Source organism: Onychostoma macrolepis, chromosome 16 (genome assembly GCF_012432095.1).
Source record: "Onychostoma macrolepis isolate SWU-2019 chromosome 16, ASM1243209v1, whole genome shotgun sequence".
Classification (NCBI taxonomy): domain Eukaryota; kingdom Metazoa; phylum Chordata; class Actinopteri; order Cypriniformes; family Cyprinidae; genus Onychostoma; species Onychostoma macrolepis.
Genome location: NC_081170.1, coordinates 8,118,393 through 8,132,677, shown reverse-complemented (window position 1 = coordinate 8,132,677; position 14,285 = coordinate 8,118,393). Strand labels below are relative to the sequence as shown.

The 14,285-nt window shown below is 34.3% G+C and overlaps 2 protein-coding genes across 2 annotated transcripts; both read right to left on the bottom strand.

The window, feature by feature from the left end:
- Positions 1-2,502: 2,502 nt before the first annotated feature.
- psmc4 (proteasome 26S subunit, ATPase 4) lies at positions 2,503-9,344 on the bottom strand. Its single transcript, XM_058747936.1, has 11 exons — positions 9,209-9,344; positions 8,384-8,482; positions 8,036-8,222; positions 7,296-7,442; positions 7,072-7,181; positions 6,902-6,995; positions 6,573-6,740; positions 6,037-6,113; positions 4,096-4,264; positions 3,440-3,495; positions 2,503-2,917 (listed from the first exon to the last, which is right to left on the bottom strand). The coding sequence occupies exons 1-11, from the start codon at positions 9,242-9,244 to the stop codon at positions 2,804-2,806; spliced, it is 1,257 nt and encodes a 418-aa protein (XP_058603919.1). The 5' UTR covers positions 9,245-9,344; the 3' UTR covers positions 2,503-2,803.
- Positions 9,345-11,459: 2,115 nt separating this feature from the next.
- Positions 11,460-12,208, bottom strand: LOC131521652 (uncharacterized). The gene has a single exon (XM_058746591.1). It carries the CDS (start codon positions 12,206-12,208, stop codon positions 11,477-11,479), a length of 732 nt encoding a protein of 243 aa, XP_058602574.1. The 3' UTR covers positions 11,460-11,476.
- Positions 12,209-14,285: the final 2,077 nt, after the last annotated feature.

Sequence of the window (14,285 nt, the reverse complement as noted above, 5' to 3'; positions counted from 1 at the left end):
CTGTGCTCTAGTGCGCGCACATTAGGGCACTTCTCGTTTTTGTATGTGTGTGTGTGTGTTTAGAAGATACTTGGGGGGGTGTTTACAACACGTTTCATTTCAGCCTCTATAAATCTGTTTCAATATGTTAAGTGTCTAAACTTATTTGTTAAGTGACAAAACAATCTCTGCTTCAAATAAAATCTACTACACATCCATAAACAATGCAAACTTATGCAAAAGAGCACTACTTAAACCCACTGTAGTTTGCAACATTAAATGAGAACATTGATATTTTAAACTTGGACGCATGAATGAACAATATTCTTTTAAATGATTATTACTCCACCCAGAACAACCCTTATTTAAAATTAAAGATGTACTGTACATAAACAAAAAGTGGTCATTTAACAACCAATAACAGGACCAGAAACCAAATGACAAGTCAGGCATGAAATATTAAGCTACTTCCTTACTTCAGCATTGAATTTGTCCTGTAAATCCTTTATGTTTTAAACAAAACTGAACCTATATTAATATAGTGGACTGAACATCATCTGAACTATAGATAATCATTTATAGATAAAATCATTTATAGATCATTCAATATCATTCCTGTCAGTCAAAATAAGGTGTAAACAAAGTCAGTCACAGTCAAAGTTCGAAACACATACATATTAGTTGGAAATTAAGTGCAGATAAGATCATAATCCAACCATATAATCACTGGTAACTGATGAACTTTTGCCAACTGATAAACTGATGAAAATGACAGCATACAACAAACAAAGCTGTGCAACACGAGAGAGCCTAAAGGACAGTGACTCTAATTATTTGGATAATTATTTTTTAAATTGCATTTACTAAAATACACCTATGCCAATTTAAGCTGTTTCATAAGTGATATTAAAGAGCAGAGTTTTGTAGTTAGGGGCATAGGCAGTGGCACAAGAGATAATCTTTCATACATCTGACCTAAAACCATCCAGACCTGTTGAACCTGTAGACAACAGGACAAACCTGAGGACCAATGGAGGGTTGATTAGTCTACAAATGGCAAGCATGTATGCTGAGACACAAGATATATCACTATGAACACTGATAAGTGAACTACAATGCACAACACCCAGAGGGTCTAGGCACATTTTATTTATTACCAAACTCCATCTTGTGGTGAAAGTCAGTAATACAAATGGAGACTGAAATACTTGCGAATCAAAACAAGGAGAGTGACAGTCATCACTGAAGAGGTTTGGTTTGAAATAAAAGTTTCATTGCTTTCTCAGAAACGTCAGGTGATTTATGTTTATATGCAGTGCTGGGTAGTAACTAATTATATTTAATCTGGATTACATAATCAGGGTATTTTTGTAATTATTAAATACTTAATCTATTAAAAACAAAATGGCATTGTGTAATTAATGAATTCTTCCTAATTCTTTTATCTTTAACATTTTCCTTTCAAAAAAAAAAAAAAAAAAAGTTTATTGCTTATATATGTGACCTTGGACCACAAAACCAATCCTAAGTGTCAATTTTCTGAAACTGAGATTTATACATCATCTGAAAGCTGAATAAATAAGCTTTCCATTGATGTATGGTGATCTATGATGTTAGGATCGGACAATATTTGGCCGAGATACAACTATATGAATATCTGGAATCTGAGGGTGCAAAAAAAAAATCAAAATACAGAGAAAATCGACTTTAAAGTTGTCCAAATGAAGTTCTTAGCAATGCATATTACTAACCAAAAATTACATTTTGATATATTTACGGTAGGAAATTTACAAAATATCTTCATGGAACATGATCTTTACTTAATATCCTAATGATTTTTGGCATAAAAGAAAAATTTATCATTTTGACCCATGCAATGTATTTTTGGCTATTGCTACAAATATACCCCAGCAACTTAAAACTCGTTTTGTGGTCCAGGATCACATATGTTCAGAAAGTCCAGGTTGTGGAATTGTAGGTGGCTATAATTACACATAAAAAATGAGGACGCACAGCATAACCAAATAAAATATTCATCATTTTTAAATTGAACATTAAGATTTAATTCGCTTTAATTCAATGTACAATAACAGAACATTTTAAACGGAATTTGGAAGTTGTTTTTATTATAATTTTTTTAACATTTAAATTATTGCTGAAAAGTTATTTTCATTTCAGACAGAATTTTGTATTCCAAACAATTATGTATTCTAAACTGTACGGACAAGATTTTATTTGTTCGTACAGTATGAATTGAACAGACCAAATTTGAGAAATAAAAAAGGCTTTTGAATACTCATTAAAAGGGGTCATTAAAGGTCAAAAAGCCTCAACAGATGTACGCATTTTTCATCTGTCTTGACAGACATGAATTGACATTAATGTGTCCTGTATCAACAATTACCTTTTGAAAATAAGCACCAGTACGTGCAGGGTGAAATTCGTTTAGTTGTTAAATATCAGCACCCTGTTCATTTCTTTGCAGAAACACACAGAAACATTTATCTGCCAGCATACATTAGGGTTGTTATCAAAAAATCTTTATTTAGAGTTATGGAAAACATTTTAATGGTTCTTTGAGGAGTTATTAAACAGAATACATAAAATGCTCACCAGATGTACGTGTTTGTTTTTCCATCCATATTTTATATAATGTCAATCTGAAACAATCCTGTGAAATCAAAGTCCCAGTACAAGCAGTGTAAACCCTGAAGATTTAAAATCAAGGTTCAAGTTTTATGTCCTCAATATTACACTGTACGTACAAATACAGGCTGAAACAAACAGGGTAAAATCTAATGTCGATATCTAGTAGAGGCGTATTCTACTTGTAGAACTCGTGTTCCTGCTCATCTTTCTTGATAACAGTCTTGTAAGCCTTCTCAAAGTCCTTAGCCAGCACAATGTAACGGTTTTCACGCACAGCCAGCATACCAGCCTATAGACAAAAAAAGTAACAGGATTAATCATAACAGAAAAACATATGTTTGAAGAAATTCTGATCACAAATAAAAAACCAAATAAATGTGTGTGACCCTGGACCACAAAACCTCCTAAGTAGCACAGGTATATTTGTAGCAATAGCCATTGTATGGGTCAAAATTATTGATTTTCTTTTATGCCAAAACTTATTAGGATATTAAGCAGAGATCAAGTTCCATGAAGATATTTTGTAAATTTCCTACCTTAAATATATTAAAACTTAATTTATGATTGGTAATATGCATTGCCAAGAACTTCATTTGGACAATTTTAAAAGGTGATTTTCTCAATATTTTGATTTTTCTGCACCCTCAGATTCCAGATTTTCAAATAGTTGTATCTCAGCCAAAGTTACAGGCAGGTGTGTTTGATTAGGGTTGGAGCTAAACTCTGCAGGACAGTGGCCCTCCAGGATCAGAGACCCTCACGACTGGTTTTGTGGACATTTTTTATGAACATACTGTCTGTTCTAACTTACCTCCTGGCAAATGGAGTTGATATCTGCACCAGAGATCTTGTCAGGCCTGGCAACATCTGCATGTTGGTTAAGGACAACTGTAAAACATTTATTTTTGTCCTGACAGTCTGGAATAACAGTCTTCTAAATCAAGAGGTACACTAACGTTCAAGTTTAGAGTCTGTAAAATTTTTTTTTAAATGTTTTTGAAAGTGTCTTATGCTCACAAAGGCTGCATTTATTTCATACAGTAAAAACAGTAATAATGTGAAAAATTACTAATTTAAAATAATTCGAAATATTTTAAATTTAAAAATATTTTAAAATGTCAGTTATTCTTGTAATGGTAAATCTGAATCATTCTAACATGCCGATTTGTGTTCAAGAAACATGTCTCATCAAGACAGCCAAAAATACAAATTTCTTAAAATAAAATAAATGTAAAAAAAAAAAAAACTTTACTGACCCCAAACATTTTAATGAGAATACACTCTTTTCTTTTTTTTTTTTTGTGGCAGTGTTAATACTGTTTGTTCCTCTATGATTAATGCCTTGCACCTCCTTGCAAGTAACTTTATTAAAAAAAATAATAAATTAAAAAAAATTATATACACGCACTCTAAATGAATAATTGTAATCATAATTAGAAAAAAAAAAATCATGTAGGGTCAGGATACAGTCCTCCAGGTCAACCTCCTCTGAGAGGTTCATCTTGCTGGTGATGGTGGTGAACACCAGGCGTTTCTGTCGCCGGTCAGGAAGAGGAAACTCAATCTTACGGTCCAGTCTACCTGGGCGCAGCAGAGCTGGATCCAGTGTGTCAGCCCTGTTGGTGGCCATGATAACCTGTCATTGAAAAAAAAAAAAAGAACCAGAACGTCAACAATAGCTGAAACGCTTTTAAAGCAGAACAGAAGGAGAAGTGCAACATAATACCACAAAGTCATAGAAAAGAAAAACAAGAAATAATAACCAAGGGGATCCAACATGGCGTGTCCATTCAAGCTCCTAGAACATTCGTCAATTTCTTTCCTAAACAGCCTCAAACTGAAGAAATACTTATAAATCACTGTAAACAACATCGAGCACAACAGAAAAAACATGGAAATGAAGATGTCGCCAATGCGGAGTCTGCCAATCATCAAGCTAGCATGACATGCGATGGTAAAGCAGTCAGCACAAATATAGACAAATCAAGAGAGTGCAATCACAAGTATGAGAGAAGACTTTTTAGTCAAATTTACAGGATCCCCTCAGACATACAGGAGGTTAAACAATAAGTCAAGGAATTTTCTAACAGACTGTCCACGGTGGAACAACGTATCAGTGACAGAAGATCAGGTGTCCGTACTGCAAAATACTGTAGACAATCTTCAGCAACAGGTGAAACTTCAAAGGAAAATCAGAGCGGTCGCATTAACGTATGTCTTGTCAGTCCCTGAGGGCGTGGAGGGCTCCGATACGGTGGGTTTCCTTGAGAGATGGCTGCTTGAGGTATTTACCAACCCGAAACAAAAAGACTGAGAAACAAAGAAACTGTCGCGTAACAAAATATTTTTTGTGAGTGATTCAAAGACTCGACCAGTGGAACTCAGTACGGTTGTGGTCAGTGATTTCTAATTATCTCCATCATTTTTCAGTTATTTTCTTTATTATAATTCACAGAATTTTGAATCTGAGATAAGCTGATTGCTCTTGGATATTTCAGTTGTTGCTGTTGAAATGATTTCTTCTAGTGTTTTCTTTATCAGGAAAATGTCTAACTGCTGGAGACTTTAACTGCACATTATCTCCTAGCCTTGACTGCTTAATAGCTTTAGACAAAACACATACAGTCTAAGAATAGAAATTGGACTCCATAAAAAAAAAGGTAATCTGCGTGACCCATGGCGAAGATTATACCCTAATAAAAGAACATATTCATGCTGTTCTACAGTGACGAAAGGTCATTCTCGTATTGACTATTTTTTAATTTCTAATGAGCTCTTTCCAAGAGTAACATTATGTCAGTATGATTCTATAGTTATGTCAGATCATGGTCCAGTATCTTTAGCTTATAAATCAATAAGTGATATGAATGAAACTCGTTGCTGGCACCTGAAACGGTTACATGATCCGGATTTTATAAAAGTCACTGGAGTACAGATAGAATTTTTTTCTTAAAGAGAATAAAATGAAACATCAGCTACTGTAAGGTGGGAAGCAGTCAAGGCATATATCAGGGGTCACATAATATGTTATCTGCTCAAAAACTACTAAACTTAAATTGGAATTAAATTTATTAGAAAAAGAAATCAAGCTTGCAGAGGAAAAGGCTTATTTAGACACTTCAAATACTATACATTAACTTCTTAAACGTAGGGCTCAATACAATACCCTCTCTATAACAAAAGCTGAAAACAGCTTAAGATATAACAATCTTTCTACAAACTTGAAGGCAGGAAACTTATTAGCATGGCAAATAAAAAGAAATGGACACAGAAAAAGCCATTAATAGTATTCAAACTTTAAATAGGGAAATAACATCTAATCCTTTAGAGATAAATAATGCATTTGTTTGAGTAAAAATATGTAAAAAAATGTTTCAATAAATAATAATAAAAATGTTTTTTTCTAACCTTCACGTTCACATTCTGGTCGAACCCATCCATTTGATTGAGCAGCTCAAGCAGGATTCTTTGCACTTCTCTATCAGCTACAAACATAGAAAACAGAAAATTAATGAGCAAACAAAACTCAATGAGCAAACAAAAACTGTTTCCTTCAGGACATCGTCAAATGAAGCATGACGACTGAAAGTTGACAATTTACCTTTTTTGTGTGATATGTAAACTACCTTTAAAAGGTTTGGGGTCAGTAAGATATAATGCTTTTGTAAGAAGGCTCTCATGCTCAACAAGGCTGTGTTTACTTAATCAAAATACAGTGAAAACAGTGATATTGTGAAATATTATTACAGATTAAAATCACCATTTTACATTTCAAAATGTAATTTATTCCTCAGATTGCAAAGCCAAATTTTCAGCAGCCATTACTCCAGTTTTTTGTGTTAAAATATCCCTCAAATATCATCCTAATATGTTGATTCAGTGTTCAAGAAATATTTCTTATTATCAATGCTATATTATATTATATATATATAATAGATGCATACCTCCAGTCTGTGCATCAAAACGCTTGGTAGCAATCGCATCAATCTCATCGATAAAGATAATGGCCGGGGCATTCTCTTTGGCCAGTCGAAAGACATCTCGCACCATGCGTGGACCCTCTCCGAGATACTTCTGCACAAACTCAGATCCCACCACACGAATAAAGGCCGCTGTAGAACATTAAATCACAATTACAAATGTTGTAATATAACCATGTGCTTCTGATCTAGTTATTTACTTCTGTCTGTGTTCAGGAATGAGCTTTAAAGCTCAATAATAAAAAAAATTTGGGTTTAAAGGCTGAAAGGTGTCTAATCACACTTGAGCCTACCTGTGGTATGGTGAGCCACAGCTTTTGCCAACATAGTCTTTCCACAGCCAGGTGGGCCATACATGAGCACTCCTCTGGGTGGGTCAATACCAATCTGAGAACAGAAGCAGAATGTGAGTGGACAACCAAGACTGCTACACACCCACAGGCACTTGCATGCACAAACTCACCTGTTTATAGAGCTCAAAATGTGTGAGGGGGAGCTCCACAGCCTCCCTCACTTCCTGTTTCTGGATGTCCATTCCTCCGATGTCTGAGTATATCACATCTGGCTTCTGATCTGGGGTCAAATAGAGGGGAAACACATTAAATGTGATAACAATAAAGTTGGTGCAAGAGATTTTGAGAAATAAGGTGCAATCTAGACCCCTAATACAGGATAAACAAAGAATACCTGAAGTGAGCATCATGATGCTGCTGTCAGCTTCTGGAGGCAGAACATCCACCAGAGCATTGCTGTGCTTGTGCAGAGCAACAGAGGCATTGGGCTTCAGCAGCTCTCTGTCAATTGTGCTCAAAATCCGAACATAGTAATTGGAGCCTGAGGGAACAAAAAATGCAGAGTATTATTGACATTGTAGTTTTAACTAATAACATTTACAAATTTCAAATGCACATTTAAGCATGGAGCATGAGCTTATCCAAAGAAACTTACAGTGCAAGTAAAGAGTTTGCATTTGAAACTACATTATACATGTTATATTTAACGGTTTTGAAAATTCAGAAATTAGAGTAGATTGATAATTCTGTAATCATAAATCAATATGTGATTAAAACAAGAACAAATATCTGCCAATGGTGTCAGAAAAATCTGCTTAATTCAAAGGGAAACCCAGTTTTTACACCTCACTGACATATCTTTTCATGTTTTAAGCATAAACAATTTTGTTCAATTTCTCAGAAAATAAGATTTCATATGTTCATTTTGCATCTCAAGTAAATGTATTTTGATTTAAGGATGTTTACATATTTAAATGGGAAAACATAAATACTGAAAAAGAAATACATTTTTGCAGTGCATGCAACATTTAATGGCATGACTTCATGAATGTGAGAATTTCTGCTAAGGCCTTTCTAGACCTTAATTTAAGAAAAGGAATTAAGCAGAAACCCTATACTGATCAGTCCTCTTACCTGTGGTTGAGCCCACAATAGCAGTATTCTGGTCGACTGCTTCCAGGAACTGCCCAATAACCAGAGGGATACTCTGTATCCTCTTCACCTCCTCTTGGGCATGAAGGAACTCCTTTTTCAGATTCTTCTGTTCATCTTTGATGTACTCCTCCTGCACCTCCAGAAACTCCAGTTCCTGCTGCAACTTCTGCAGTGTGGAAGTGATTACATGTCAACAAGTGTGGTAGAGTCAATATTCAGTGGTCAATACTGTGACAGACCAGTAGCATGTCAATTACACACATTTAAAAAAATAATAATAGTAATTTTTAAAAATAAAATTTTAAAACACCTCACAAACATACAAACCTTATATCTACTGTAAAGGTCCTCCAGATCTTCTGGTTCAGGAGCCAAGAAAGACAAGCCGGTCTGGGGCCTTGAATTCAGCAGGGCCGGCACATCATCCTGTAGAGAAAAAAAGATCAAGCAAGACAATATTTATTTTAATAATAATAATATTTATTAATATTATTCAAATAATATTATTCAAATATTTATTATAAAACATCTTACTGTAATAACACAATTTACATTAATTACAATTAAAAAAACTATTACACACATCATAGCACATCATAATGCATATTAAAGCAGTTACCCTGCTGTATTATTTATACATATTCAAATTTGAATGTACATACATTAAGCGTTAAATAAAGCTTCTTAATAACTTCTCTTATAAAGAAATACTAAAGACAAATGTTATCAAACAAAACGTTAAAGACAAACACAGATGACAAACTGAATGCTACATGGCTAAGCAGTAGCATAACTGCTTAAGGTTTGTGAACATGTTTAGAAATTTGTTCAAAGAGGTCATATACGATTCAAATATGATGAAATATGAAGTTTTAAACTTGACATATTCGCAGTGATTATATTCGCTACTCTTCTGTAAATTCTCGTGAGCACACATGCTAGCGTTAGCCGCTGTCAGAGAATGGCATGACTGAGCATTTGCAGCGAGCTGAATGAATCGGCATCTTTTCACTGTTTATTGTAAGCTTTAGACTAGTGTTCTTGCTGCATATATGTTTTGCTTATATAGACTAGAACCTTTTAAAGATAATAACGGTGCGTACGCCACCCCTCTCTTTGTAAAATACTTAAAATCACAACATAACATCTCACCTGAGGTTTCTCGACCAGCACTCCGCCGTCCTCCATGTTTGCTTGCAGCAGCTGACGTCACGTCGCAGAATATATGTGAACTTCCGCAAATAATCACCGGGTCCTAAAGGCCACTTTTTCATCTCCTCTTAATGCACAGTTCGTGTATGCCAAATAAACTGTGTATTGGGTCAATATATAGTTTTGACCTACAAACATAAACTACCGTTCAAACGTTTGTTGCATTAAATTGAACAAAAGTGACAGTAAAGACTGTAGCAAAAGATGTCTATTTTTAAATAAATGCTGTTCTTTTTAACGTTCTATTCATCAAAGAATCCTGAAAAAAATTTATGGTTTAACCCAACTGTCATCCCCATTTTTTAAAATTCACGAGAAAGTGCACTATCCAAACTTAAATTATTATAATTCATGAACGCTTTTGAATACAGACCTAAGGACCTAAGACTATTAGCAGATTATTACAGAAGTGAAATCATTTAATAAAATTAAAGTATTAAAAAGTTATAGAAGTTTAAATTTACTGTAAAGAAAATGTATTATACTATTTTTATTTTATTTGATATAAAATAAATATTTTTAAAAAATAGTTAAAAATCCAAAATTGCTATAAAATGAAAGCCATATGTCTACATAAGTTGTGTTCCAAATTTGAAGTTGATATTTAAAAAATGAGGTTCATATGCAATTTTGTTTAGGCGTTATACCAAAAACAGCCACCGGGTGCCATCCAAACTCCATTGTTTTTTTTTTTTTTATGCATTTCTGTCACAAATCTATCAATTTATCTCTCAATATTACATCTATAACAAAATAATAATAAAAAATGGAATCTTGAGACTCAGACCTTTCCAACGATACGTATTTTGTCAAGATTATAAAAAGTTTTGATTCTAAAAGACCGTAATACATTTTGTAATATGACACCCCAGTTAAGGTACATTAACTTCAAACATTTTGAAGTACCATTTCTATGGTAACGCAATGTCCGATTTCAAAATGGTTTTCACAGAATGAATTTTGAGATTTTAAGCTTTCAAATGGTATATAACTTATGATGATTGCTAAAACATGTGATAGGGAAAAAGGCAAGGAAATAAAGACTTTCTGTGCCAAAGGTCAGAACTCCTGTTATGATGTAGATTTATCATAGACTTTTGGTGCACTCTTGTCATAAATGAATCTATTACTGTTACTACATAATTTATAACAACACAAAATGGTAAAATATCTATTTAGGAGTTTTGGACTTTTCCAATGATATATAGTTTGTCATGATTACATTAGGATTTAATTGTAATATAGTGAAGTAAACATAGTGTTAAAATAGAATAGGCTACATTAAATACTAGCATACTGTAATAATATTTCACTATAGTATTGTTTTTACTGTATGCAATTTTAGCGAGCATGAGAGATTTCTTTCAAAAACATTTTAAATCTTTTTGAACTGTACCAAGTTTATTATGAAAAGTCCCTCACGAAGACTGTGAGACAGTTGGAAATTGGATACCAAAAAGGTGCACTATACCCTTACATTTGTGCGCATGAGTAATATTTTCTTCTGGTTGAAAAGGCAAACAAAATATATTAATTTAAGGAACAGATGTTTTTGATTGTTTTCATTTATTGATAAATCACCAACTGTAACTGACATCAGATTCTAGAACATGTAATCTTTTAAACAAACAACATCTGAACAAAGATGAAGCAATGGTTTTATTTAATAGTTTATTTTTATAAAAATGGCATCTTTTCATGTCACAGTTTTGTGGGAGTAACTTGGGAACACAGACTGTTTTTGAAATCACAACAAAAAGAGACCTTCAATTGCCCACTCAGTAACTCAACAAGTTAAATCCCTCACTAATATCCCCTTAATAATAAGTGCAAACATAACTTGAAGATAATTCATGTCATATTCAATCTACTGCCTTTTGAACAGAATATTATTTAGATTAAGAGGTTATAGACTATTCAATGGCAAAATGGAATTTTTGATGCACAAACAATATTTTGATGCATGAAAAAGGAACATTCACTTGATGCACAAAGAGCTTTTTTTATGTAAAATTTTTTTTTTAGGTATCTTTTTTTGTCTTTTTCATCATCTTGTCTTCTTTGTGTTTGGATGCTTTATAAATTCAAAGCAGGGTCTGAGTTGTAAAATGGGTTCAAGCAGTGGTGCCTAGCATCTCGTCAAACCTTCAGACCAAAGAGGGGAATCCTTTTGGTGGCTGAGCCCTCTTCAACTTAACATTCTCATCATCAAATACCCTGAAAAGATGTGAGATTCCTTGCCACAACAACACTGCATCTTTTCTGTGGGTCAGCAAGAGGCTTCACAGGAACATGGGTTGGTTCCAGAACAGGCATTTTTGTGGACACATCAACACGATGTCCAAGCAGAGACGTACGTTTGTCCATCCTCATTGGTCGACTTGCAAAACTGGGTAGCCGGGGTAAGGAGAGGGGAGCGGTAGTTTTCAGATCAGACTCACATAAAGGTTCACTGCCGTTTCTCGTTGCCATGCCCATTAAATGGTTAGCAGGTCTGGACCCTCGACGTCCCGGAGGTCTTTCTTCTGAAACTGATGTCTTCTCTTCAGCTTCTGTCAAGAAGAAATGTCCAGCGGACTTGTTCTGTCCAGCAAGAAGTTTCACAGGACAGTGGGTTGGTTCTAGAACAAGCATGTTCGTGGACAAAGCAACATGGCGTATATGTAGAAACATATGTTTGTCCACCCTCACAAGATTGGGCAATGAGGATAAGGAAAAGTGAGGAGACATACATGAAGATTCTGTGACATTGCTCTCTGCCACATCCATTAAATAGGAAGGTCTTGGCCCGCGACATCCTGGAGGACTTTCACCTGAAGATGTCTTCATTTGTCCAGTCTCAGGCAAGAAGGGAGATGCAGAAGATCTGCTAAAAATCCGTTTGCCTACTAGGCATGGCAGCGCCTCACTCTGGACAGTATTTCTCACTCTGTACCACATGTTGAAATGTTTGAGTGAAGATTATCTCAACAACAACAAAACAGGCTTGAATGAGTGATAAGCAAGCAGCGATCACAACAGTCAGATACCAAGTGAAGCAGGATTCCTTGTAATGTGTAATGCTATTATGATGTAATTGTCAGAATAGAATGTAGGGCCATTGAGTTCATTCTGTTTGTTGCTATAGAGATATAAGCATTTTTTAAATCATGCAATGCTCACATTCTAGTGCACATTCATTTTTTTTTTTTTGGTCATGTTCACCGTTAATAATATGTTAACCCTGTAAGGTAAAAGAAAATAAATTTTTTAATTTTAAGAATTTCGTCATACACAAAAATGTAGCACAGACTTTAACAGGAAGAGCAGTTCACATAAAACAAATGTATTTTACTCTAAATCTGCAGTGTAGAAATCAAGAAATTGATTTTAATGCTCTTTTACAGTATATTCATCTATAACTGTGGCTCACCCATAGACTGGCTCACCTCATAAATGAATGTGTGGTTCCCTCAGAGGTGAGAAACTATTATATCAGGCTACAACTGACTTTAAAGCACTAGTTCAACCCAAAATGATTTACTTGCCCTCACGTCGTTCAAAATCTATACTTTCGTCTTAAAACAAAAAGTGCATTTTTGAAGAATTTCCTGACCACTCTTCTTAATAGCTGATAAGTTAACCAGGACTGAGACTGTCAATCAAACCAAAATGACACAAAAGCGTCATTTGACAGCTTTTCTAAACAGATCATTTCAGTCACTAAAACTTTTCTCTTCCTTCTTGCTTATCTTTCTGCGTTCATGGTCTTTGGTTCATTTTTGTGATGTTCAATTTGTGAATGAATCATTCGTTGTCATGTCAAAACTTTTAATGAATCAGGTCTAATTCACAAAACCGGTTTAAATAATTATTTCTCGAATCGGACTTCACAGCCTTGCTGACTGGAACGTTGGTTAATCGGTATGTTTTATTATATGGTTTTAAAAAGGGACGTTATAAAACCCTCACATTACTCTTCATTTATTATTAAAATATGTTGTAGCCATGTGGGACACTAATTTTGTGTTAAATATATAGTCACATAACATTTTTCCCATCTGAGATTCAAACCTCTTAAGAAAATTAACCATGGTTTAATTATAGTATTGTAACCATGTTTTTTTTTTTTTTTTTTTAATTGACTGCCATTTGTATAACCACACTTTTACTACAAATATCATGGTTAAGCGTAGCAAAATCCACGGTTAAATTGTGGTTACCATGGTTTAACTATAGTATGTTTTTTATTTGTAGTAAAACCATGGGAAATTTTCGTAAAGTAACCATTTAAGATATTTTTAAACAATGTAAAATGTGTGTGTGTGTGTGTGTGCGTGTGTGTGTGAATAAGAGAGAGAGAGAGATGGAGAGAGAGAGAGAGAGCGCTCAAAAAAGTCATCTTTGTGCAATGGTGTCAGATCTGACTAACCAAGCACTCAAAATCACCAACCCTGAAAAACATAGAAGAATCAAAGAAATTACGAATGAAGAGGAGACATACAGCATTGGAAAAAACAAGCCAAAGACCAAAGTCGTCTCCAGTGTTATCTGAAACTCAACAGAGAGTACAGTCTGGCTGACTATCTGGTCTCAGTCAGGAATATAACTCACAGACATTTACTGACAAAGTACAGACTGAATGACCACCAGCTGGCCATAGAAAGAGGACAACATAAAAAGATGTGGTTACCTAAAGAAAAGCAAGCAAAATCTGTAATGAATGTAGATTTGGATCAGTTGAGAAGGAGGAACACTTCCTCCTCCAATGTGACAAATACACATCTTTAAGAGACGCACTGTACCGTCAAATACAGCAGATTATTCCTGAGTTCCAGTCACTCCATGAAAATGACAAATTAAGAATTTTACTTGGTGAAGGACCTACTTCCTCTTTGGTAGCACATCATATTTATAAATGCCACAAACTAAGAAGTAAAGAGTGAACACATTCAGTTAGTAGTACCATTAATGTTTATATAATATATATATATATATATATATATATATATATATATATTATATAAACATTAATGGT